The sequence below is a fragment of the Podarcis gaigeae genome, assembly GCF_964106915.1.
Source record: "Podarcis gaigeae genome assembly, chromosome: 14".
NCBI classification, from domain to species: Eukaryota; Metazoa; Chordata; class Lepidosauria; order Squamata; family Lacertidae; genus Podarcis; species Podarcis gaigeae.
In genome coordinates, this window is record NC_139690.1 from 39,312,484 (window position 1) to 39,339,211 (window position 26,728).

Below are 26,728 nucleotides of genomic sequence, written 5' to 3' on the forward strand. Positions count from 1 at the left end.
TTTTCCAAAGAGAGAGAGAGAGAGAGAGAGAAATGTGGGGAATGCAGAGGTGAAAGCATATAAGTTCCTTACGTCTTGCAGACTTCCTTTTCAAACAGGGGTAGCCAACGTGGCGCCCTCCATTTTTTATAGGCTCCAGCTCCCATCAGCCCCAGCCAGCACGGCCAGTGGTCAGGGATGATGGGAATGGCTGTTTCTGCCACATCCAGAGGGCACCACATTGGCTGAAAATGCCCAGTTCTTCCATATCCGGACTTATTTTTAAATGCTAGTGCTTACAAAATGTTTGGATGACTCCTGTGCTTGTCTAACTGCTTGCTTTTTAAGCATCAGGCGTGACACCTCCCCCTTACTGGTCTGTCTGTTTTCTTTTAAGTGAGCATCATCCGTGAAGACTGGTGCTGGAAGAATAAATCCTTGGAACTTGAGGTTTTGGAAGAAGATGCGTCGGGGATTGAGTTCCGCCAGACCGGCTATATGCTGCGCTGTTCTCTTTCCCATGCAATCACTTTGGTGAGATCACCGCTTATATGCATTCTCTTTGGCCTGAACTGCCCCACAACATAGCGTCATAGGCAGCTGCCTTAGAAAGTCAGACTCAGTATTGACCATAAGAGCTGCCCCTTCCAGTCCCTTCCAAAATCTGGTAATCACCAACCTAGCCGCTGCCCATAAATATAAAATTAATGATTTAAGTAATATATTTCTATATTGCTGGTTGTGCTGTGGTCTAAACCACTTAGCCTCTTGGGCTTGCCAATGAGAAAGTCAGCAGTTTGAATCCCCACAACGGGGTAAGCTCCCATTGCTCTGTCCCAGCTGCTGCCCACCTAGTACAGTGGTACCTCGGGTTACATACGCTTCAGGTTACATACACTTCAGGTTACATGCTCTGCTAACCCAGAAATAGTACCTCGGGTTAGGAAGTTTGCTTCAGGGTGAGAACAGAAATTGTGCTCTGTTGGCGCAGCGGCAGCAGGAGGCCCCATTAGCTAAAGTGGTGCTTCAGGTTAAGAACAGTTTCAGGTTAAGAACGGACCTCCGGAACGAATTAAGTACTTAACCCGAGGTACCACTGTAGTTTGAAAGTAGATAAATAGGTACTGCTGCGGCGGAAAGGTAGACGGCATTTTTGTATACTCTGGTTTCTGTCACAGTGTTCCGTTGTGCCAGAAGTGGTTTAATCATGCTGGCCACATGAACCGGAGAGCTCTCTGTGGACAAACGCCGACTCCCTCGGCCTGAAAGTGAGATGAGCACCACAACCCCATAGTCGCCTTTGACTGGACTTAACAGTCCAGGGGTCCTTTGCCTTTACTGCCTTTCCCACTTAATTTTGGAGGCAGAATTGGAAACTGCTGTAGTTGTTTGAAAACTGACTTAGAAACTTCAAAGATTGGGATTCAATACCTGCTAATAGACTTCTTGGGTTTTTTGTCATCAGGAGTTTTATCAGGATGGAAATGGACCTGAGAACGTTGGCATTTATAACCTGTCCAAAGGGGTGAACAGATTCTGCCTCTCCAAGCCAGGTAAGTGTCTCGTTGGAAATGAATGCTCTTGTGTGTATGTGTTTGTGCGTGAGGTTCCAACAGAAAGTGGTAAATTTTGAAGTGCAGCCCCCATAACAGCCCCCAAAGCTGCACCCCACTGCAAGGTGAGTCTGCAAATACATGAAGGTGTATTGGTTTACCCCATTCGCCAAGGAGCAGGAGTGCCTAGCCTAATATCCAATATTTTAGGATCAACAGATAGCCATAGACAGGTAAGCTGCAAAATATGGTTAGCATGTTGGACATTGACTGGGAAATCCCAAGTTCACTGGATGACTGTAGGCCAATTGCTGTCTTGGGTTAGGCTCCCTTGCAGGGTTGTTGTTTTGAGGTTGGAGTAGACCAAGAACCAGGACCTTCCTGGGGTGCCTTCTCCTGAGTTTGAGGAACCAAGTGCATCCCGGAGCACCTCACCAGTCCTGTAGGGGGCGCACCAGGTGGGAGGCAATGGAATATAGGAGGAGTGCCTATCTACCTATGTGATCTGCACTGAGATAGAGAATTGGTGAAGTTGTGTCTTCTGTTAGGCAAGCCTCTTGTTTAGGCAGCAGGTTTCAGGTTGCCAGCAAAATGCTTCAAGCGAGGCAGGTTCAGGAGCTGACAAAAAGGCTAGCGTGATACAGTTTTGAAGTATGGGAACCTTCAGAATCTGAAATCAGGATTGCAACTGTGTCTCGCTTTGATACTTTCAGGTGTGTACGAAGTCACACCCCGTTCCTGCCACCGTTTTGAGCACGAATACTACACCTATGATACGTAAGCATGAAGTAGCAGCTGGCTGGTAACCTTTGCGGAAATGTTCACGGTCAATATTTGCAATGAATAAATGTGATAAACTAGAAGGAGGCTTCACATATGTGAAGCTGTTTTGGGGGCTTCGAGAGGCTGTGGCGGAGCTGCTTTTCCATGGGTTCATCGCACAGTGCGGCTGTCGTGCTCTTTAAAGAACGAGCATTTAACTGCCTGGTTGGAGCCAGGGAAGCAGGTCCTTAGCACCTGACAGTCTTCCTTGATCCCAGCTGGGTGACACTTGCATGCTAAGGACCTGGCTGTTTGGACCCTAGGAGTCTAGGAAGCTGCCTTGTTAAAGTCAGGCCATTCAGTTCAGTATTGTCTATAGTAGTGGTGGGGAACTTTGGCCTGCGGGCCAAGCCTGGTCCTTTCCTGCCTGATGTCAATAGGCAGCGAGATCCAAATTCTAGGTCCTGCCACATTATGATACAGTGGTGCCTCGCAAGACGAAATTAATCTGTTCCGTGAGGCTCTTCGTGTAGCGTTTTTCCGTCTTGCGAAGCAAGCCCATTGACAGCTTAGCAGCTTTTAGCGGATCAGCTGATAAGTGGCTTAGCGGCTTAGGAAAAGGGGGGGAAAGGGGGAAAAAACCCGCAGGAACTCGCAAGACATTTCGTCTTGCGAAGCAAGCCCATAGGGAAATTCGTTTTGCGAAGCGCCTCCAAAACGGAAAACCCTTTCGTCTAGCGGGTTTTCCGTCTTGCGAGGCGTTCGTCTTGCGGGGCACTACTGTAACTGCTTTCAAATGGCCAAAGGGCTGTCACATGGAGGATGGAGCAAGCCTGTTTTCTCCTGCTCCGGAGGCTAGGACCTGAACCAAGGATTCAACTTACGAAAAGGGAGATTCTGATGAAACATCAGGAAGAACCTTCTGACCCTAGGAGCTGTTTGACAGTGAAACAGACTCCCACGAGACGTGGTAGACTCTCCTTCCTTGGGAGATTTTTAAGCAGGGGTTGGGTGGCCATCTGTCGTGGATTGTTTAAGTTGAGATTCCAGCATTGCAGGGGGTTGGACTAGATGACCCTCAGGGTCCCTTCCAACTCTACAGTTCTATGAGTCTGTGTTATAGCAGCACTGTGTTGCGTGGGCAAGTAGCTCTCATGCCACTGCTAGAGCATCTGAAGGCCACTTAAATGTTCCTTAAATATAATCTTAATTTGATGACAGCTTTTCTTTTTTACCACCAGTAGAGGGCGTACGTTACACTGACTTTTAAGAATGTTGATCAGACCAATATTCATGTAGCCCACACATGGGTAAACTCATCCACTTTTTGGGGAGGGGAGGGAAAGATCCTAGGAACATGCTTTATAAATATGCCATTTCAAATTGTCATATTTGACAGGTTGATTTCTCTGAAAACTTCCACTGTAAAAGATTAAAAAAAGGCATATAAGACATTGACATGATTGGCACTAGGGGGAATGTTTAGCCAATATTATTAGAGGGATGTTCGTCAGTGTGGTCCCCAAATGGTTTCTGCTCACCCCTGTGGTTTGCATTAATGAATCTCTCTTCCTGTGACCTCAGTTCAGACATTGCACCACAACACACTTGTTGAAATTTTCCTTCTTATTATTAGACTTCTATACCGCGCTTCATTATAAGATCTCAGGGCAGGTCACAAGAAAAAAAATACAAGGTAAAAGCACAAATAAATAGTTAAAACCAAAACAATGAAACAATGCCACCCCTTCCCACAAACACATTTAAAAGTCTGTCGAAGATTAATCGGCCCAAAGCCTGGTTGAAGAGGAACATTTTTGCCTGGTTCCTAAAGATGTAGAATGAAGGCGCCAGGTGAACCTCCCTGGGAAGAGCATTCCACAAACAGGGCCACTCCATTCTCATGTTGTTACCCTCTGGACCTCTCGTGGAGGAGACACATGAAGAAGGGCCTCTGATTGCAGAACCCAGGTTGGTTTATAAGGGGAGAGGCAGTTTTGTGATATCTTAAATGACAAGCCAGAGATTGCGGCCATCTTTCCACCTCTGGAGGCTGCTATATCACGAAGATGGGAGTGAACTTATAATAGTTATAGGGCAAAGAGACTGATAATCTGAGATAAACATATTGACAGTTCCCATTCTAGTTGGTTTCCCTAAACATGCCGGTGTGTTTCAAGTCTCTTAAAGCGGTTCTGCACTTTTGCTACTCAACTTCTTCAGATATCTGCCTCCAGAAACATTTCCCTCTTTAATTAACCACCCTATTTTCCAACTCTTGGTTATATACAATATTTTCAGCCCTCTTCCCAATCTTTTAGCTAGTCAGACAGAGTGTAGATTCCTATTTAGGCTTCTATTTCCCCTTAACTGCCAGATTCCTAGGCTGAATTTTTGACCCTCCAGCGTGGAACATCTTGAGCTAAACATCCCCTTAAACATTTAGCCTTAGCTGTTGACCCAGCTATGCATGAGAGTCTTTAAGTAAACCTCAACCATTTTACAACCCCAAGCCAAATGCAAATGGCTGGAAATCCTGTTCCTTTCATAGAGTGGAATGGAAAGCAAAGGGTGGTGGTTGGGATCGATTTTAAGTGCCCCCTCCCCCTTTCTGGTTCCAGGTCTGCTCCGAGTATACTGACGCTGACTGCGATCCGTCACCACGTCCTTGGAACTATAACAGCCGATAAATTGATGGATGTGATGGTTACCATAAAGTAAGAACTTTGGGGTTGCAAAGACTACCCTTGAATTACCAAGTTTTAACAAATGTTCGTTGTCTTGTGTGGCTAGTGGGTTGCAGATGCTTAGGAGAAGTGTATTTTTTTTTTTTACACGTGTAGAAGTTTCCAAAAGGTCCACGCATCCTTTATTCTATGGGACATCCCTGAATTGAAACAGTTGTGCACCTAACCTCTGTAGAGCTCAAAAGGTCTGTTCATAAAGGAGCTTTAAAGCACTGGTCTTCAACTGGTGGGTCACAGTCTGATCCACAGAGCGCAACCTACCACATGCAGATATATGGAAAAAGATCAAGAAATGGATTCCCAGATGCGTGTTTGGGTTAGAAGTGGCGCCCTGAAACTCTTAATCTCAGGGCCATAGGTTTAAGCCCCATGTTGGGCAAAAAAGATTCCTGCATTGCAGGGGGTTGGACTAGATGACCCTGATGGTCCCTTCCAGCTGCACAATTCTATGATTCTAAGACTCTACTGCTCTAGAGAGCACGATGGCTGTTTCATATTTCAGGGCCTACAGCACTAGAGTGCCCTCTTTGAGGGTGGTAGTCGTCATCATGCACTTCAACCTTGCACAACTTGTGAACTACAGTCGTACCTTGGTTCTCGAATGGCTTAGTTGCCGAACAAATTGGCTCCCGAATGCCGCAAACTCGGAAGTAAGCGATCCGGTTTGCAAACGTTTTTTGGAAGCTGAACATCCTCCGTGGCTTCTGCTTGAGTGCAGGAAGCTCCTGCGTCAATCAGAAGCCACACATTGGTTTTCGAACAGTTTGGGGAGTTGAACGGACTCCCGGAACGGATTAAGTTTGAGAACCGAGGCATCTCAGAAGCTATAGGAATATTAAGGGAGATATCCGAGGCCACACCCACACTGTGCATTTGAAGCATTCTTACACAACTGTAAACCGTCGTGGAGAATCCTGGGAACTGTACTTTGTTAAAGTCCTGGGGATTCTCCATGACTGTTGAAAATGGCATAAGAACGCTTTAAAATTGTATGCTGTGGATGAGACTGCTGATCTGCCTAGCTCAGTACGGCATATTATGGAGTGCTGGCAGCCACCCAGTCTCTTGGGCAGAAATTGGTCTACCAGGTGCTGAGCCTGAACGTGCCCCAAGCCATCCAAAAGGATCCTCTGTCCCAGCGATGGAGAACCCATGGCCAGGTCTTTCTGGACGACAGATCCAGGAGACCACAGCCTGCATGTCCAGTGGTCAGGAATGATGGGAGCTGTAGTCCAGTAACATTTGGAGGGTTGCAGGTTCCCTGTTCTCGTTTTATGCCCCCAATGAATGAATTGAAGGGGCCCTTTCAGTATCTTCCCCTTGGTGCCCATTTCCCCTGCCAGTTTTGCATTCAGACGATTCGTTCTCTTGTTTTGTTGTCTCAGATCCTCGATCGACAGCGAACCCGACCTGGTGCTTGGCCCCCTGAAATCTCAGCAGGAGCTGCGTCGGGAACAGCAGCTGGCCGAGATTGAGGCCCGCAGGCAGGAGAGGGAGAAGAAAGGCCCGGAAGAGGAAGGATCTGAGCCTCCAGTCCACGAAATGGTGGAGGAACTACAAGGGCCGTTCCACTACGAGTTTTCCTACTGGGCAAGGTGCGTTTGTCTTCTGCCCAGAGAGGTCCTTTTCCTTGTTATAGAAGCTTTCAAGGAAAGTTTGAACTGCTGTCTCTTCAGGCTTCAGCACACAGGGGGTTGGGAACCTCAGGGGCCAAATGTAGTGCTTCAGGTCTCTCTGTTTGGCCCTTGGCACTCTTGTAGGTCACACCCCTCCCTGGCCCTGCTTTGCACCCCAAGTGTTTATTTATTAATAAATTTGTAAATTAATAAATTTGTATACCACTTTCTTTATAGCTGTAGGTCTCAGGGGGGCTGACAACATAAACTTACAACGTAGAAAACTCAAAATACATAATAACAATAATAATTAAAACGATGAACAATACTAGCTTATAAAACAATATGACTTATAAAAATACATTCTGCAATCAAAGAAGCATTTGAAACATCCCTGTCCCCCTTAAAAACATTAACCTTACCACAAGGGGGTCAGTCCACGCCCTCATTCCTCCCTCCCGAAGTGTCACCCCCAAAGGGACGACACCCTTTGTCCCCGTTCCCAAGGCAGGCAGGCTTTCTAGATTTGCCCTTGAATTCTGATTGTTCCCCTTGCTTTCTGGGATGGAGGTCAGAGAGGGGTGTTTGAATGTGTGCAAAAACCAGGCTATTGCATAAAGTTTAAATTTGTGTTTGATGCTCCACCCCCTTTTCCTTCTGGCCCCACCCAGGACGGAATGCAACCCTCAGGATGAGAAAGGTTACCCATCCTTTAGCATTGTCCATCTTGAGACAGCCGTTTGGACTCAACCGTACAGTTCCAGCTCCCATGTTCTTTTATGGTTCTTTTTCCAGGTCTGGGGAGAAAATCACGGTGACGCCATCCTCGAAAGAGCTCCTTTTCTACCCGCCTTCAATAGAAACGGTTGTCAGTGGAGGTAAATCTTGGCTGTAGCTCAGTGCGGGGAAGTTGCTGGTGGATCTGCACAGCCCAGTGGGTCGAGCGACTAAGCCTGGGACAGTGGCTGAATCAGGGAGTGTTGGACTAGGAGGCTGTAAAAGGAAGGGGCCAATGCTGTTAATGCAGCAAAGCAGAGATAAAACACTAAAACAGCAGGTTTCCATTGTCTCCCCAGGGGCAACTGCTTGGCCACTGTGAGAACAGGACAGTGGACCTGCTTCTCCACTGTGGCATTCACAGAATGCTGTGTGAGATAGTAAGTCTGCAGGCTTGAGATTGATAGCTGAGGCAACTGGCTGATGCAATCTGCCTGCAAAACCTTCTATGGAAGTGCTGAGTCAGAAAGACTCAGCAGTAATGTGCTTTCAGTTGATTGGCTGTCATCGGTCTAAAGGGGAAACCTGTCCAGCAGTAAGAGAGAGAGAGAGAGAGAGAGAGAGAGAGAAAGGTCTTCCTATTTGCCTTAAGATGCAGCCAGGTACCCTGTTGGACTATATGAACTGCTTGTGTATTACAGTGGTGCCTCGCAAGACGAAATTAATCCGTTCCGTGAGGCTCTTCGTATAGCGTTTTTTTCGTCTTGCGAAGCAAGCCCATTGACAGCTTAGCGGATTAGCGCTATTAGCGGTTTAGCGGCTTTTAGCGATCAGCTGTTAAGTGGCTTATCAGCGGATCAGCTGATAAGCGGCTTAGGAAAAGGGGGGGGGGAAGGGAAAAAAACTCGCAGGAACTCGCAAGACATTTTCGTCTTGCGAAACAAGCCCATAGGGAAATTCGTTTTACGAAGCGCCTCCAAAACAGAAAACCCTTTCGTCTAGCGGGTTTTCTGTCTTGCGAGGCGTTCGTCTTGCGGGGCACCACTGTATAGCCTGTAGATTATTGTGTATGTTTGTAAATACTGTATATAACTCACAATAAATATACAGTGGTGCCTCGCAAGACGAAAATAATCCGTTCCGCAAGTCTCTTTGTCTAGTGGTTTTTTTGTCTTGCGAAGCATCCCTATTAGCGGATTAGCGCTATTAGCGGCTTAGAAAAAGGGAAAAAACTCGCAAGACGATTTCGTCGTGCGAAGCAAGCCCATAGGGAAATTTGTCTTGCGAAGCGCCTCGAAAAACGGAAAACCCTTTCGTCTAGCGGGTTTTACGTCTTGCGAGGCATTCGTCTTGCGGGGCACCTCTGTACTGCACTGCACTGAAGAACCTGGAACTCTGAGCGTTTCTGCTAAAGCGCCGCGGAGAATTCGCAACATCCACAGGGCAGGACCTGAACCAGTGGATTAAAGTTGCAAGAAAGGAGATTCCAAATAAGCATTAGGAAGAATTTTCTGCTGGCAAGAACTCTTCAGCAGCGGATGGACTTCCTCTCCTTCATTGGAGGCTTTTAAACAGAAGTTGGGTGGCCACCTGCCAGGGATTCTCTAGCTGTGGTTCCTGCATTGCAGGGAGCTGGTTCTAGATTAACCTTGGCAAGTCCCTTCCGATTCTATAAGGTGGACCTTCAGCCTGATCCAGCAGAAAAGAGGGAAAAGGTCAAAATACAGCAACCGTTAGAAGTAACAGTAATTCAGCTTTGGCAATGAAAATCGAAAAAGCATGTGGCCATTTATGGTCCAGAGGCCTTCCTAAACAGAAAGAAATAATTAAAAAAAGCTGTTCACCATCTCACAGAAGATAATAAGAGAATGAAATGATCTCCCCCTGGGAGGGAGTTAGAGAGTTTCCATAATTTTTTAAATCCCTGTCCTCTCTCTTTTCCTTCCCCTCCTCAATTTAAGAGAGCTGCCCCGGAAAGCTGATAGAAATACATGGCAAAGCGGGCTTGTTCCTGGAAGGGCAAATCCATCCCGAGCTGGAGGGTGTCGAGATCGTCATTAGCGAAAAGGGAGCGCCGTCGCCACTCATTACGGTTTTCACAGACGACAAAGGTTCATACAGGTAAGCCCTTATGGCCAGTTCCCAGGGGTTTGGGTCCAGAGGCCAACTCCAGGCACCTCTGCTCTTACCAGAGAGCATGCCTGCAGTTTGGCTGGCTGTCCTCCTTTTGCACAGTTTCTAAGGGTCCCTTGATCCTCAGGACTGTTTTGTTGCTGTTGTTTCTCAGGGGAGGGGCAGGGAGGTCATTCCCATACAAGGGCAGATTCCCCGTCCCCCCAAATCCCACCTGACATCTTCTAGGGTTAACCTGCCCAGATCTGCAAAGCAGGGCTTTCGAACATATGGCCATAGGCAAAGAGTTGGCAGCTGAGGCTCTTTGTAGGACAAATAGACCAGTTCTGTATTGGGTTACCGTGATCATTTGACTGCCTTGGGATTCCCTTTAAACCAGAGGCCTTCGGACAGTGTTGTGGTTGGTAAATTCCTGCCCATGCCACTGTTTCCCTCTTGTATTCTTGTGTTCTGGTCCTGCTTGGCAGTTTCCTACAGGCGTCTGGACGGATACAGTGGTACCTCGCAAGACGAATGCCTCGTAAGACGAAAAACTCGCAAGACGAAAGAGCTTTTCGTTTTTTGAGTTGCTTCGCAAGACGAATTTCCCTATCAGCTTTCTTCGCAATACGAAAACGTCTTGCAAGTTTGTTTCCTTTGTCTTGCAAGTTTGTTTCCTTTTTCTTAAAACCGTGCATTCAGGGGGTACAGTTGCGACTTGACTTCGAGGAGCAACTCATAGCACGCGGTGTGGTAGCCTTTTTTGAGGTTTTTGAAGACTTTGGTGATTTTTGAAGCTTTTCCAAAGTCTGTGCTTCACAAGACGAAAAAATTGCAAGACGAAAAAACTCGCAGAAAGAATTACCGTATTTTTCGCTCTATAACACGCACCAGACCATAACAAGCACCTAATTTTTAGAAGAGGAAAACAAGAAAAAAAATATTCTAAACGAAATAGTGGATATATGCTTTTTGTGGTTCATGCTGTGGCCACAGACATGTGATCTGACAGTGAGTTTGGAGTAGCCCAATGCAAAAATCCTGAGGATCCATGTGGATCCATGCTTTGTAACCACGGAGGAGGGAAGGAAGGGGAACCATGGATCCTCTGCTTACGACCGCAGCAGATCCCCCCCGCCACCCGCAGGCATTCGCTCCATAACACGCACAGACATTTCCCCTTACTTTCTAGGAGGAAAAAAGTGAGTGTTATGGTGCAAAAAATACGGTAATTTCGTCTTGCGAGGTACCACTGTACCAAGAACAGGATCAGACTAGGTGGACCTTTGGCTTGATCCAGCAGGCTCTTATGTTCTTACGTTCCCTTTATTTTTGCAGCGTGGGGCCTCTTCACAGTGACCTGGAATACACTGTCACCGCTCAGAAAGAAGGCTTTGTTTTGAGTGCCGTGGAAGGGACCATTGGGGACTTCAAAGCTTTCGCTCTTGCCGGAGTCACTTTTGAGGTAACGTCCTCCGTGTCCTCTGGCACCTCAGCAGAGTTGTTCCTTCTCTAGAGAATTCAGATGGGCAGAGGGCAGAAGTGGGAAACGTTGCTTGAGGAGAATGAGGCACACATGGTGCCAAATTTTATGGGAGGCCAAAGATTTCTCCCAGCCATTGCCAAAGAGGTGAATACATCTCTCTGCTTGGTGGCTCTCCATTTATCTGAGGGTAACACACCTGTGCTCTTTGAACTGTGTTGTCAGCTGCTGATTGGGTATGTGGTATTGCATCGCTTTTCTTTTTTTCATTTTAAACAGATTAAATCAGAAGATGACCATCCCCTTGCGGGAGTCCTCCTGTCCCTCAGTGGAGGCGTCTTCCGCTCAAACCTCCTGACTCAGGACAACGGAATGCTGACTTTCCCCAACTTGGTAGGGTTACATCCACAACTGTTCTTTTGGATCTGCTCTCTGAAAAATCATTAGAGGCCTGATGATGATGATGTTATTATTTATACATAGACCAGGGAACTGGGCTCCGCCTCCTGTGGGCCAACTTTGATGAGAGCTTGAAGCAGGCATAGGCAAACTCGGCCCTCCAGATGTTTTGGGACCACAATTCCCACCATCCCTGACCACTGGTCCTGTTAGCTAGGGATGATGGGAGTTGTAGTCCCAAAGCATCTGGAGGGCCGAGTTTGTCTGTGCCTGGATTAAAGTGGCTTCAAAGTGAGCCCCTTTTGAAGTCCTTACATAGATGTGGTTTGAACCCAAACCACACCTGCAGATGGATGAAGCGGGGCTGTGTGTCCAGGACTCCTTGGGCTGCACCAGGGTGTTTCCATTGGGGAACCCCCTAGTGCAGGCAATCCCAGGGGGGTTCGCTTTCAGTGCTGAACGGTTCCCGATCATTCCCTTGTACCTATGTCCTTAGCTCGCAACAGCTGACATCACACAGGACTTCGGGAAAATTCAAGGACAATCAAAGAAAGAGTTTGTTTGTCTCAAATTAGACCCAATATAAATGGTATATACCTGGTAAAAGCCAGGCCAGCTCATACCTCTCATTGAATTTGTATCCGTTCTTAAGGTACATATGTAAGAGGCTCGTTTATAATTCTATTTTGGAAATGATTTGGGTTCTTCTGTAGTTGCACTGCTTTGTGCGTTCTGGATGTCCCATGATCATGTTATAAAGCAGTTGTGTTGTATGTTATAAATCACACACTGCTAGGAGTTGTTTCTTTTTGTTTTGCAACGTATTCCTTATCAGTACAAAGTTTGGTGTGGTGCAAGCAAATTTTTATTCTGTCCCAGGGGGAAAAAAAGCTTGAAAACCACTGGTTTTGAAAAAAGGCAAGTGAGGGGCGACAGGATAGAAGTGTGTGAAATTATGCACAGCATAGAGAAAGTGTCTGGAGAAAAGTTTTTTTTTCTCCCTCTTTCATAACGCAGGAATGATGTCCAGTGAAGCTGGACTTGAGAAGATTCTGAACGGGTAAAAGAAAGGACTTCTTCACTCGGCGCATACTCAGACTGTTTACTTTGCTCCCAGAAAAGGCAGAGATGGCCACCAACATTGAAAGAGGCTTTTGAAAGAGGATGAGACGAATTCCTGGAGGAGCAGGCTATGTTCTGCCTCCACTGTCAAAGGCAGAAATGCTTCTGAATAACAGTTGCTGGAAGAGGGGAGAGGTCCTGCTTGTGGACTCCCCATAGGCAACTGTGGGAATAGGATTCTGGACCAGATGGGTCATTGGCCTGATCCAGCGGGCTCTTTTGTTCTTAATGGTCCGATCCACTTTGTTAGCTTCCTTCATCCTATAGGAAGCTGCCTTACGCCAGGTAGATTATTCGAACCTCACAGATATACGGTATTTTTTGCTCTATAAGACTCACTTTTCCCCTCCTAAAAAGTAAGGGGAAATGTGCGTGCATCTTATGGAGCGAATGCAGGCTGCACAGCTATCCCAGAAGCCAGAACAACAAGAGGGATTGCTGCTTTCACTGTGCAGCGATCCCTCTTGCTGTTCTGGCTTCTGAGATTCAGAATATTTTTTTTCTTGTTTTCCTCCTCCATAAACTAGGTGCGTCTTGTGGTTTGGTGCATCTTATAGAGCGAAAAATACGGTACCTCATAGACGATGTACCCATGAGCGATGAGGGAGAGCTTGTTCCCTGTGAGTGTCTGAATGAACTCCTGTATATGAAATAGCTTGTAGGAGTTTGAAAGATCCGTCTTTAGCCTTGCTGTTCTATAAACCTCTAATCTCCTGGGCACTCAACGCTTGCCGCAGCCAGGCAAGGACACATTTCTCTTTTGCTACATGCTGGCTTTGATCTCGAAATCCCAGCGCGTCCTCCCAGGGCTTAGTTCATAAGGCTTGGCCGGAAGCGGATCGTCTCCTGCAAGCCCAGAAGACAAGGGGGGGGGGGGGGGAAGTGCCGTGGTGCTTTGTCTCGGCTCCTGCATAAACTGCTCTTCGAAAAAGACCGTCAGGCCATTAAATTACGCTGCCTCCCCTCCTGCTCAGAGGCAACACGCCTCTTATTACTAGAGTGAAATAACGGCCCCTTGTTTGATGCCTCTTGCAGAGCCCAGGGCAGTACTATTTCAAGCCCATGATGAAGGAATTCCGCTTTGAGCCCTCGTCTCAAATGATCGAAGTGCAGGAAGGGCAAAACCTGAAGATCACAATAGTTGGTTACAGGACGGCATACAGGTTGGTAGACGTAAGATGCCCCTCTATTTTAAAAATGCCATTGGGCAAATTTTGCCTTGCATGGGGTCGACTGCAGGCTTTGCGTATGGCCTGCACAGATGCCCAAGCTCCCTTGCAAACTCCCCACTCCCTCCCTCCCCTACTGAATGTTTCTCCCCCCCCCCATAGAGTTCATGTGCCTTCCAGCCTCCTCCCCATGGAAACTTGAGCACTCTTTCATTCTCTTTTCTTCAGCTGCTACGGTACCGTTTCTTCTCTAAACGGCGAACCCGAGCAAGGCATTTCAGTGGAAGCCGTTGGGCAGGGAGAGTGCGGCGTTTATGGAGAAGACACCGTGACAGATGAAGAGGGCAAATTCAGGCTGCGGGGCCTGCTGGTAAGCACCTGCACAGGCTTGAACCTGGAGGGCTAATGTTTGATTTCCAATAATTCACAGCACACAGCCCTGTATGCAGGAGGTCCAATCCTTGACCTCTGTACTGTTAATTCGAAGCAGTATCATACCACTTTAAGCAGCCATGGCTTCCCCCAAAATAATCATGGGAACTGTAGTTTTCTGAAGGGTTGCGGAGAGTGGTTAGGAGACCCCTTCTTCCCTCACAGAGCTACCATTCCCAGAGTTCCATGGGAAGAGGGATTGATTTTTAGACCACTTGTTTTGTGCCTGGCTAAGGCTCCATCTGCACCTATGCATTCAAAGCAGTATCCAGGCCTGGATAGCTCCGCATGGTACTGATAACACCAAGGTTGCAGGTTTGAATCCCAGATGGGGCAGCTGCATATCCCTGAGGTGATCCTCAGGATCCCTTCAAACTCTGATTCTCTGCTACCATGGCTTCCCTCAAAGTATTATGTCAGGCACCCCCAAACTCGGCCCTCCAGATGTTTTGGGACTACAATTCTCATCATTCCTGACCACTGGTCCTGTTAGCTAGGGATCATGGGAGTTGTAGTCCCAAAACATCTGGAGGGCTGAGTTGCCTGTATTATGTTAAGGGTAGTAGTTTGTTAAGGGTGCTGAGAGTTGTCCCCTCACAGAGCTACAATTCCCAGAGTGGTTTGACAGTCACTCCCTCTTCCCTGTGAACTCTGGGAACTGTAGCTCTGAGGGGTGTGTGTGCGAAATAGGGCTCTCCTAACAACAACTCCCTTCACGCTTAGCAAACTGCAGTTTCCAGGATTCTGAAAGTGGATCCCTGACTGTGGTATCTTAGTGCTTTAAATGTGTCGTGTGGGTGGAGCTCAGTTTCAAGCAATTCGCTCAGTCTCATCCCTTGAAGAATTAGGGCAGGGGTCTGCAACCCGCGGCTCCGGAGCCGCATGTGGCTCTTTTACACCTTTGCCGTGGCTCCGGGCAGATACTAGCGAGGGGAAGAGGCGCATTGTGTGCCCTGACACTCCCCACTGTTTTAAATGTTGCAATGGTTTTGCGGCTCCCAGTTTTTTTCCTTGGGTCCAAGTGGCTCTTTTTGTCTTAAAGGTTGCAGACCCCTGAATTAGGGCCTCCAGCTAGTATTTCCAACGGCCAGGATAATGGCAGTTGCCTCTCCCAGCCCAACCTGGAGATGCCAGGGATTGAACCTGCAACCTTCCGATTGCCAAGCAGGTGCTCTGCCACTTCCCCCCTAACTCTGGATGGCCGTGAGAAATTTGAGTTTCTTCAGTTATGTTTTGGGTAGAAACCTAATGGCTGTCACTGGTTGTTAAGAATTGGAATCATTGGGTTTCCCCCCCTTAACGGCATTGTTTAAATAAATGATCCTCTTCCCTTTTCTTTTAAGCCGGCCTGTGTGTATCACATCCAGCTGAAAGCTGAAGGCAACGATCACATTGAAAGAGCCCTTCCGCAGCACTTTGCAATCGAGGTAAGCAGCCCTTGGAACCAAAGGTCTGATTTTCTGGGTTAAGGGGATGCTGCTACCCATAACAGCACAGTATACAGTCATACCTCGAGTTAAAGTTGCTTCAGGTTGAGCGTTTTCAGGTTGTGCTCCGCGGTGACCTGGAAGTAACGGAACGCATTACTTCTGGGTTTTGCTGCTCGCGCATGCGCAGAAGCTCAAAATGATGTCAGGCGCATGCACAGAAGCAGTGAATCGCAACACACGCATATGCGGGTTGCATTTGCTTCAGGGACGGATCCTGTTCTCATCCAGAGGTACCACTGTATATGATGATGAGCTCAAGGGGGGTGGGATAGTTTCACTCCTGGGAATACAAATGTTGATCCGGGGCAGGAATCAAGAGTGGTTCAAAGTTCTCTAGGCTCGCATGCAGTAGACAGATTGAAATGAACAGATCCAAGTTAGCCATGCACATTCATTTCAGTGGGTCTACTCTGAGTAGGGCCAGCATCAGGTAGGAACCCCAGGTCTTCCTTTCAAATGTGCGTTCTTATCTTCAGATCAGGCTATTGGTGTTCTCCATTGGTCAGCAGATTTCAGCTCCTTTCAGCCCAGCCAGCATGGCTGATACTCAGGGGTGCTGGGATTTGTAAGGTGGCCCCAGGTGCCCTGCTCTTACTTCTGTGTGTACAAGTCCTGTTGAATGCAGTGGGGGTTATATTTTGGATAGACACACATAGGATTACTCTGCAAGAGATTGACATGAATTGGGATGCCCTGCAGCGTCTGCTGCTGACCTACCCTGCAAGGTTGTTGTAGATACGGCAACGTAATGCCCCAAATGCTTGGTATGTTGCTTCATTGATTTTTGGAAACATGGCCAGACATTGCTCACTCACTTTGAAGCCAGTTTTCTGCTACTACCAGTTTTGTGTGTGTGTGTGTTTGTGTGTGTCTGTGTGCATGCTGCGATTCTCCCACCTTTAAATTTAACACCTTGTTCACCTGCTGTTCTGTGCACGTGGTACATGGAATCCTTCAGTTAGGAGCATAAGAAAAGCCCAGCTAGTTTAGAATTTGGTCTGTCTACTCCAACACCTTACTTCACAGATTTCTGGAATCCCAAAAGCTGGACATGGAGGGGATAGCTCACTCCCTTGTTTGTCCTCCATCAACTGGCATTCCAAGGTACATTGCCCCTAAATCTGGAGGTTTTGCTCGGCTGTCACGGTTAACAAGAATGTAAGAACGTATGCCGTGCCAAAGTTTCATCTAACCCAGGAACCTGTTTCCTCCTTAGTGGCCAACCACTAGGAAGCCCATGAATAGGGCATGAAGGAGACAGCTCTCTCCACAGTTGTCCTGACCAGCAACTGGGGCCCTATCTGGACTATTAAATTTAAAACAGAATCACACCACAGTTCACTGGGAAGAGGAATTGATAAACTATTCCAGGAATTGTAACTCTTGTCAGGGGAATAGGAGATCTCCTAACATCTCTCAGCACTCTTCCCAAACTACACTTCCAGGATTCTTTGCAGGGAAGCCAAAGTAGTTTAAAGTGTTATGATACTGTTTTAAACATTCAGTGTGGATGGGGCCTGGACGACTTCAAAGCATTGTATCCAGGGCTATTCCACAAAAACCCATTGAAAGGAATAAAGACGACTAAGGTCCAGTCATGTCAGTGGGCATAACTCTTGAGTTAAAACCTAGTTGCCTACAACCCAAATCGCTTTGGATTCCCAGCCATTCTTATCCCTGACAATCGGCCACACTGGCTGGGCTGGATACACTCAAGTGTCCACCAACATCTGGAGGGCACCAGGTTGGGGAAGCCTGATCTTAGACCCTGAGTGAATTCCGGGCTCTGCTTTTGCTACAATGGACAGAATCCTCTCCCAGCATCTACTTAACTGGGGTAATAAGGCCACTCCACAGAAGCCAGCTTAAATGGGCACCAAAGGACAGGGGCGGGGGAGATGGTTTCACAGGTCACTAGCAAGGAAGGACTGTATTTTTGCATCCAAACAGTTTTTCCATGCAAGAGGCTTCTGTTCAGCCTGGTCAAGCAACAAGACAGTTTTTGGACTACTGGATTCACGGTCTATTTAGTTTCATGCAGAGTTTTCAGACCATAAAAAAAGAGAGAGAGGGAGAAACATCAGGAATTATACAGACCATTTATAATCACTGTTTGGGAAGCTAGTCATTTGCAGAGGCCACTGAGTAAGGAATAAGGGGCAGGCGGAATAGATCAGAGCATCAGAGATAAATAACTATACAACTTTTGGAAGGCAGCTCTGTATATGGAAGTTTTTAATGTTTGATGTTTTATTAGGCGTTTATATTTGTTGGAAGCCGCCCAGAGTGGCTGGGGCAACCCAGTTGGGAGGGTTATAAATAATAAAATTATTATATTCGAATTGAAGTCATTTGGGGTCTTCTTTTTTGGTTTTTGGGGGAAAGGCAGCTCAGGGGGGAGGGAACACAACACAAGGTTTATAAAATGGTTTATCGTGCATGGCAAAAGGATTTCATTCTCCCTTCTCCACCCATAACCCATGAGCAGAGGTTGGGGGACCTCTGGTCTAAAAAATTACCCGTTCTGGCAGAGGGAGATGAAATTGATGTTCTGTTTATATCCTTCTCCCCCAGCAGTCTTAAGGTGCATTGCAGCAGTTTTGAAATTCACTCCCACGTGATGCAGCAACGGCCACCGATTCGTATCACTTTAGAAAAGGATTAGACAGATTTAGGGAGGCTTAGGGAGGCTGAGCCTGTTGGTATCCACTAACCTTGGTGACGAAAGTTCTGCCTCCACTGTCAAGAGTCACTGTGCCTCTGAATACCACCTGTGGGGTGTCACAAGCAGGGAGAGCGCTGTTGCACAGACATCTTGGTTACAGCCTTCCTACAGGCACCTGGTTGGCCTGTTCCAGCAGTTGCTCTTCTCATCTAAGAAGGTCCCAAGTTGAATCTCCAGGTAGGGCTGGGAGACACCCCATTCTGTGAAACCCTGCTGCCAGCCCATGTGGACAAGACTGTCCCAGGTGGACCAATCTGCTGAGTTGTGATAAGGCAGCTTCCTGTGTAGCCATTGTGGCTAACGGCCATTGGTATGCCTCTTCTCCAAGAACCAATGCCCTTTGAAAGACATCCACGTTGGTGACAACCACCAAGTCCAGCAATAGCAAATTCTATACTTCATGTTCTCCGTGAACAACTACTATTGTATGATCACAGACAATCGTATCGTTTATCTTCCTGGGTTCTAGCATTAAGAGTATCATGCTTTCACTTTGGCATTCTAAATCACAGCCCTCATGTGATGGAATCAGAGGTGGGGAAATCACCAACAGTTGCTGCCTAATTCCTTATTTTGGTTTTAGGAGTTGAATTTGAGGAATACATTTCAGGGAACTCATACCCGGTTCTTCTCCAAAAAAGCTGATTTGTGCATGGCGCCCCCCCCCCCCAATACACGAAGGAGGACATATTTTTCAGCAGTGCCTGAAATCCAGCGTGAATGTTCATTTTTACGGCCGAGGGAGCTGATCAGAGAGCTGATATGAGCAGCATATTTAATCCGAAGCCTTCCATCTGGCTGGTGTTAAAGGAACCTTCCCCCCCCCCTTCCATATTGTAGGTTGGCAGCAATGACATTGAGGATGTGAATATCATCGCTTTCCGCCAAATTAACCAATTTGATCTGAGTGGCAACGTGATCACTTCCTCGGAGCATCTGCCTACCTTATGGGTGAGTGCACCTCTTTCCAGTTGTTTTTGAGATTCCTCAGTGTGACTCTCCCCCCCCCCCCCGCCCGGGACGTGGATTTATTAAAGGCAATCCCTCTTCATTCTTGTGCATTGTGAATTTTTAAGGGAATATTTTCTGGGGCCTTTTGTGGGAGAGCCGGTGTGGTGTAGTGGTTAAGAGCAGTGGACTCGTAATCTGGTGAACCGGGTTCGCTTCCCCGCTCCTCCACATGCAACTGCTGGGTGACCTTGGGCCAGTCACACTTCTCTGAAGTCTCTCAGCCCCACTCACCTCACAGAGTGTTTGTTGTGGGGGAGGAAGAGAAAGGAGAATGTTAGCCGCTTTGAGACTTCTTAGGGTAGTGATAAAGCGGGATATCAAATCCAAACTCTTCTACTGGCAGGGGCCCTGGTGCCCATGGGTACCACGTTGGCAACTCTGCAGTTAGAGCCAAAGGGCCTTGGGAAGAGACAGAAGTGAGGAGGGGGATGAGATTGCCACCATCTTAACCATCCCAGTAAAAGTCGTGTGCCTTTTTCTCTGTCTTCTCCCCTCACAGGTGAAGCTTTACAAAAGTGAGAACCTTGACAACCCAGTCCACACTGTCTCGCTAGGCCAGTCTCTGTTCTTCCACTTTCCACCATTGCTCCGGGACAGAGAGGTATTATTTTCCTTCCTTCTGCGTAGGAAGATCAGAAAGTGCTTTATATTGAGGCAGACCACTGGTTCATCTAGCTTAGCACTGTCAACCCCAGTGGTCTTCAACTGGTCCAGACCCAAGGCCCACCTCTGACCCACAAGCCTGCAGCACGGAGCCTACTTTCACATACTCACTTTTGATTTATACCTAATAGTGCAAATAAGGCACATTATTAATCCTCAAATGGCAGTTCACACAGCCATTCCCATAGTGTTGCCCTAGCATTGCTACTAAATGAAAACCAGCCGTCTTTTACACTTCTCCCTAGCCAAACGATGGAGAAGCTATTGAAAACCAGTGATTTGGGGTTTTTCCAAAAACAAGACTCAAGATGGCAAATGCTACACAACCAAGCTTCCCACCTCAGTGGACGCTTCTATCCCTGCTCCGTAGAGAACTCCCTGGCTACACACATTACTGTAGGATTAGCCAGAAATATATTTCTGGTTGTAAAAGTCTCTTGCTGCTTTGCAGCACTCGTAGAAATAGATGAAATGAGTTTCTCATCAGAAGAATGTGTCTAGCCCAGACACCGCAGGGAGTGCTTTTTTGGTTTGGTTAGCTGTAGCCAGAGTCCCATTTGGCAACAACAGCTTTACCGTGACCCGGCTGGGATGGCTTTGTGGAGCCAACTGGGCGTCCTGACAGACTGGTTGAAGACCCATGACTTCGGGCCAAGTGCACAGACAAATTGGAAGATCCTGGTTCTCCTTTGCATTGTGGCATTTATCTTGCGGGCCCATTAACTCAAGGTTGGGAATGCAAGCGATGCAGGCTCCAGGTTTTGGAGAGCAGCAGAATGGGACCTTCTCCTTGCGAACTCTCACCACAACCTGTTTGCTTGCCCCTCATGGCTGGGTATACCTCCCCAACTGAATGCTAGCAGTTCCCTCTTGTTCTTTCATTGACAGAATTACGTGGTACTTTTGGACTCGACACTTTCCAGGTCCCAGTACGACTACACCTTGCCTCAAGTTTCATTCACCACCCTTGGGTACCATAAACACATCACCTTGGTTTTCAATCCTACGGTAAGCATCTTCTGTCCAGCCTGTTCTGCAAACGGGCAAGGAAAAGTTCTGTTGGGGCTCCCTTTTCATTTCCAGTTCTTCTGCTTTCCTAGCTCTCAATAAAGTTGGGTCTTGCTTTGTTTCCAAGGGGAGATTTTTGGCGCTTTGTAAGTGATCTAACAGCCAGGTACCTGGTGCAATTCAAAGAAACCGCTGCCCCCCCCCCCCCAATTTCAAAACTGCGGATTCAAAATGAAATCTGATCATATCCAAACATAAATGAAAACTTGCTCCTCGATCTCCGAAAGCATGCAACATTTTGTTACGATATCTTAAGATGTGTCCCAATACATAGCAAACAAGCAGCTTCCCAAAATGCATAGTGGAGAATGATGATGATGAAATTAAGCAACTGCCCCGCAACTCTGCATTTTAGGGGACGAGGAGCAATGGCTGCCAAGCACATACTTCTTGTCCTTTCCATTGAGCAACCCCGACAAAACGCCAAAGGAGCCTTTCCCAACCTTTGGTTCCCAGATGTTGTTGGACTACCACTCCCATCATCCCTAAGCGCCAGGGCCAGTGGTCAGGGAGGATGGGACTAACAACATGGGCAGACCAAAGATTGGGAAAGGCTACATGAAAGGGCAATCGCACTTTGGGAGGCAGGAAAACTGCTACACAAGACCTTTTTTAAAAAAAATAAAATTAAACAAAGGGACAAATTGTACTAAGAGTGTTCTGTAGGAACTAACAGCCACGCACCTTTGACTTGTTTGCAGAGAAAGCTGCCTGAGCAGGATATTGCGCAAGGATCTTACATCGCCCTGCCATTAACGCTGCTGCTTCTGTTAGCTGGTTACAACCATGATAAGGTAAAATGTCTCTCTGTGTGTAAGTGTAAGTCGTACTGCAGTTTTACTCTTTTTTTTCAGGAGCCAAATGTGGCCTCTCTAGCCTTCTCTCTCTGGGGCTTGGGAACTCATTTGGCACCACGCTAAAGTGGCATTGCCTGACTGGCATATGTCCTTGAAGTTTGTTAATGCCCCTCACTTGCCTAGATGGGAGGGTAGAGAGGGACTGCCATTGGATGGAGAAACTAGTCTATTGAGCAAAGGTAAAATTTACATTAATTGCTCCACGCACTTTTGCCTTTGTCCCCACCCATTGCTGACACATATCCTCTGCCCAGCAGGAAATGTGACTCTTGGGCTGAAGCAAAAAAAGAGGTTCCCTCACCCTGTCTTTAATGATTATATTATGCCATTGTTGCTGTAATGGTCCATCATGGTCATCTGCATTTTTCTGCCCCCTCTGCAGCTGATCCCCCTGCTGCTCCAGCTAACCAGCCGTCTCCAAGGGGTGCGGACGCTGGGGCAGGCAGGTTCTGATGCAGGGAGCCTTGAGGACATGAAGAGGCAAGCCAAGAAGCAGAAGATGAGGCGGACATGAGCCGAAAAGAGCTCCTGTCTTGCTAGAGTCCTGGCGTTTTCGACCAGCGTAGCTCCTAAACAGGACTGAATCCTGGGACCTGAGGAAGGCATTTGTTTACATTAGGGTTCCATCCCAGATGGAATATCACAGTTGCTTTTTTAAAAAACAGCGACGATGAACCAACAGGATTTTGATACGGAGAACATCATCCTCACTGGAGGCAGTTGCGGGGGGGACTTATTGTTGGAGATAACACCTTATTATATTTTTCCTCGGTTTTACAAGAATGGCAGCCAATAAAACCTGATTTCGCCTCCCAGGCTGTTAAATTTGGTTTCAGTTTTAATATTTTACCTTTTCAAACCTTTGGTGTTGTGTCGTTTCACTTAAACTCTGTACGCCACTTCCCCTTCTCCATCCTAAGAACAAAACGTACTTAAGGATAACATACTAAAACAAACGCAGTCCTGTTTGCATGATTGCAGTGGACTCCAGCACAGGCAAGCTCAGCATTGGTGGCCATATTGGGATGGCGGTGCTCACCTAGAATCATAGAATCATAGAGTTGGAAGAGACCACAAGGGCTATCGAGTCCAACCCCCTGCCAAGCAGGAAACCTGATCATGGGGTTGCTGCCACTGCTGCTTGATTCGAAGAGGGAATAGGAGATTGGTGCAGTGCGGTGCAAACACACCAGCTGAACCCATCTAGCACTCCTGCTGGTACCTTAGCACCACGCTGACCTCCCCCTCTCCTTCATGATAAGAAAGCAGCGTATGGTCTGTCAGGAGGTCAGGTGAACACTGCCACTGCTCCACCATGTGCTCCTGGGCATGCTGCTGGTTCCACCGCAGGATGCCTGTGCAGATGTGTAGCCACCTGTTGACGCTGCACATACTTGAAGGCTTCAACATGGTTGGGCCAGATTGTTCTGTTGTTCCAAGACCTTCAGACACTGTCCAATTAGCCCTTTTGCTTTAATAAAGCCTGTCATGAGAAGCTGATGTGGGTGGAGTCCGCAGGAGAGGAGTTTTTGGTGCACAGTTTTAAACCACGCACTTTTATGGGGGTCTTGTGTCACTAAGGGCAGTAGACCTTAGTGGATTTAAATTTAGACGGAGCCAATAATTAAGAGCAACATGGTTGGGACAACCATGCCTTCGTGAGGGGTTTTTTCTCTTCCAGCTGACATAAAATAGTATAGTTGGAGGGACCATGGGGGTCATCTAATCCAACCCCCTGCAGTGCAGAAATCTTGAACCCACAACCCTGAGATTTAGAGTCTCATGCTTTACCAACTGAACTATCCATCAAAAATATGTCAGTTCTATGCATAGTCAGTTAAAAAGAGGAATGTACCCGATGTAGCCTGTCCAGTGGAGCAAAAAGATGTCACAACTAGAAATTTGCCTCTGCAAATGAAACTGTTGGGTGGGAGAAGCGTCAATGGTCTTATCTCTCCTTTATAGGCTACAGCAAGGATGGGGAAGCTCTCCCAAGGACCATGGTCCCCTCTCGGCAGCCATAGGGGACTCCCATTCAGGATCCTGAGCAGGACCAGAGGCAAATGGGGGCACGACATTAGTGCCATCTTTGTATTATCCTCCATTCAGACAAGCCAGAGAGACACTATCGGAGTTTCCAGAAATACATCCCAGCCAGGCAAAACCACTCAAGAGGTGCATTCTCTGGGGAGAGGGTGTGTGGCTGGCTAGGGTCCACTTGGGCCCGAGGTTCCCCATCCTGAGGCTACACAGATCAGTCTCCCTGCAAAAGTGGCTATTGGTGTTTTACTGCCCCCACTTCTTCCCCCTACGGCTGTCTTCCCTCTCACTTTGTGAGGAGGAAATTGATTGCCGTAGTGCAACACTCCAGGCGTTTCAGAATTCACTTGTGAATGAAAGGGATCATTAATACCGAATGTTTACAAGCTGGTTATAGCAGATGATTCATGTTTGATTCATAATATGTCCTTTTTATTAGACAGATGATAGATTAAGTGCTGTGGTGTTTTTTGTTTTTTTTTAAAAAAACAACAACATTATTTTTTTAAAAAACGAAATATCCAAAGCACTGTTCAGGTTGCTAAGTAACAATGGTGTTGGTATCGGTTATCATTTGCGCAATGAAACTCTTACAAGCAAGTGAATTAGTAATCAAAGACAGCGGAGCTCATGTGGACCAGAAAAGGAGACGGCGTTTATCCAGAGGAAATGTGTCTGTGTCACTGGCCCCAAAGCGCTTGATTCTAATTTGTAATGAGGTGGCCGTGTGCCCTGCTTTAGGGAGGACAGTCCTCTTGTGAGAGGCAAGGACAGTCTGCTTCAAATCAACAGCAGAATCCCATCAAAATGCCTGCCATGTCTCTAGCCCTCTAGGTGGGGAACATTTTCTAGCCTGAGGGCTGCATTCCTTTCTGGGCAACCTTCTGAGGGCCACATGCTACTGGCGGGTGGGGGCAGTGGCCAAAATGGGTGGAGCAACGAGTGTTAACTATTACCTTTGTAGGGTAGGAGACTTCCTCATACCTGCCAACATTTCTCTGATGAAAGGCAATATTACCTTCTCTGGTGTCAAAGCAAACAATTATTTTACTTTTAAAAGACAACTGAAGGCAGCCCTGTATAGCAAAGTTTTTAATGTCTGACGCTGTATTCTTTTTAATATTAGGTTGGAGTGGCTGGGGAAACCCAGCCAGATGGGCAGGGTATAAATTTATTATTATTATTATTATTATTGGAAGTACTAGAATAGGGAATGATGATGATTTTTTAATTTTCTTATACCCTGGGTGACTTTCAACATAGATAAAACATTTAAAAACTTCCCTACAGTGGTGCCCCGCAAGACGAATGCCTCGCAAGACGAAAGAGTTTTCCGTTTTTGAGGTGCTTCGCAAGACAAATTTCCCTATGGGCTTGCTTCGCAAGATGAAAGCGTCTTGCGAGTTATTGCGAGTTTTTTCCCTCCCCCCCTTTTTCTAAGCCGCTAATAGCCGCTAAGCCGCTAATAGCCGTGCTTCGCAAGACGAAAAAACCGCAAGATGAAGAGACTCGCGGAACGAATTATTTTCGTCTTGCGAGGCACCACTGTATTCACGACTGCCTTCAGATGTCTTCTAAAGGTTGTCTAGTTACTTATCTCTTTGGCTCGGGGGGTCACATAACACCATACCCTCCAATATTTCTCCAATGAAAACAGGGACGTCCTAAGGAAAGGCGGGACATTCCGGGATCAAATAAGAAACTGCGACGGCTTCTGTAAATCTGAGACTGTCTCTGGAAAACAGGGACTCTTGGAGAGTCTGCTTTTTCCACACACTGTTCTCTGTCTCCCATCCAGTCACTCAAGAGACACGATGGGTCCTTGCCTCACCTGTGATTCCCCTTAACTTGCCTTCAGAGACATATGGACTCTTACAGCAGAAGCAAAACATAACCATTTCTCCTCAGACTGCGGAGGTAGCGCCTAGCTACAATGGCTGGTAGCCACGGTTAGCCTCATCCTCTGCGAATTTGCCTAATCCTCTCTTAAAGTTCTCCGATTCGGTATAGGCTGCTTGGCTATCAACATTCTGCCCCTTCCCCAAATGCTCTGTTACTGGGATTTGTTAAGATTCTGCTTCTAAGCCAAAGGCCTACTGGGAAAAAGCCTCTTGCAAATTCCTAGAGTTCTTTTCCTTATAGCATAAATGGACTCGCGTAAACTGAAAGCAGGGGAGGAAGCAGTTCATGGATCACCCTCTCCTGCTATTAAACATGAGGCTTAATTTACATGTTCATCGCAAAATCCTCCTGGGCAAAACAGCAGCATTCATCCGCAGGAAAGTTGTATGTCTCTCGCCTGCTCTGGAGGAGGAGAGGGAGAATTACCTTCCTAATAGGCAAATATTTATTTCCTGCTCATTTCCAAAGGTCTGCACCTACTGGTTTTCAGTGTTTATAGTGTCGTCTGTTTCATCATAACAGATCAAACGGTGCCCATTAGTGTGCTGGCAAATTCAGAATTGCTCAGCTCCTTCATGGTTGTCACAACCACACCCTGCCTAACATTATGCCACTGTATTAGATCTTGCAATAATCTTATAACTACACAATAATAATAATTAGGGGTGCTTTGCAACATTTAACGCAGATCTCCATTACAGTGGTAGTATAAAACTACAGTCATGTGTACACTTGCCCAGGGGTAAGCCTTGTTGAAAAGGGCAGGAGTTACTTATGAGTAAACATGTATAGGGGTGGTTCTGTAAGCTATAGAAGACCCATAGCTCAGTGGTACAGCACCTGCTTTGAATGCAAAAGGTCCCAGGTTCAGTCCCCAATGT

The 26,728-nt window shown here is 47.1% G+C and overlaps 1 protein-coding gene across 1 annotated transcript in view; it reads left to right on the forward strand.

The window, feature by feature from the left end:
• The window catches only part of LOC310831109 (BOS complex subunit NOMO1-like), a 36,335-nt gene extending 13,605 nt beyond the window's left edge, over window positions 1-22,730 (forward strand). The window contains exons 15-31 of the mRNA XM_083711319.1: window positions 377-513; window positions 1,445-1,532; window positions 2,246-2,309; window positions 4,916-5,011; window positions 6,427-6,636; window positions 7,453-7,535; window positions 9,336-9,495; window positions 10,825-10,951; window positions 11,249-11,362; window positions 13,526-13,653; window positions 13,888-14,029; window positions 15,435-15,518; window positions 19,147-19,257; window positions 19,817-19,918; window positions 20,869-20,988; window positions 21,750-21,842; window positions 22,288-22,730. Coding sequence (XP_083567445.1) covers window positions 377-513; window positions 1,445-1,532; window positions 2,246-2,309; window positions 4,916-5,011; window positions 6,427-6,636; window positions 7,453-7,535; window positions 9,336-9,495; window positions 10,825-10,951; window positions 11,249-11,362; window positions 13,526-13,653; window positions 13,888-14,029; window positions 15,435-15,518; window positions 19,147-19,257; window positions 19,817-19,918; window positions 20,869-20,988; window positions 21,750-21,842; window positions 22,288-22,419 — 1,991 coding nt within the window. The 3' untranslated portion in view covers window positions 22,420-22,730. The remainder of the gene's footprint in view (window positions 1-376; window positions 514-1,444; window positions 1,533-2,245; window positions 2,310-4,915; window positions 5,012-6,426; window positions 6,637-7,452; window positions 7,536-9,335; window positions 9,496-10,824; window positions 10,952-11,248; window positions 11,363-13,525; window positions 13,654-13,887; window positions 14,030-15,434; window positions 15,519-19,146; window positions 19,258-19,816; window positions 19,919-20,868; window positions 20,989-21,749; window positions 21,843-22,287) is intronic.
• Window positions 22,731-26,728: the final 3,998 nt, after the last annotated feature.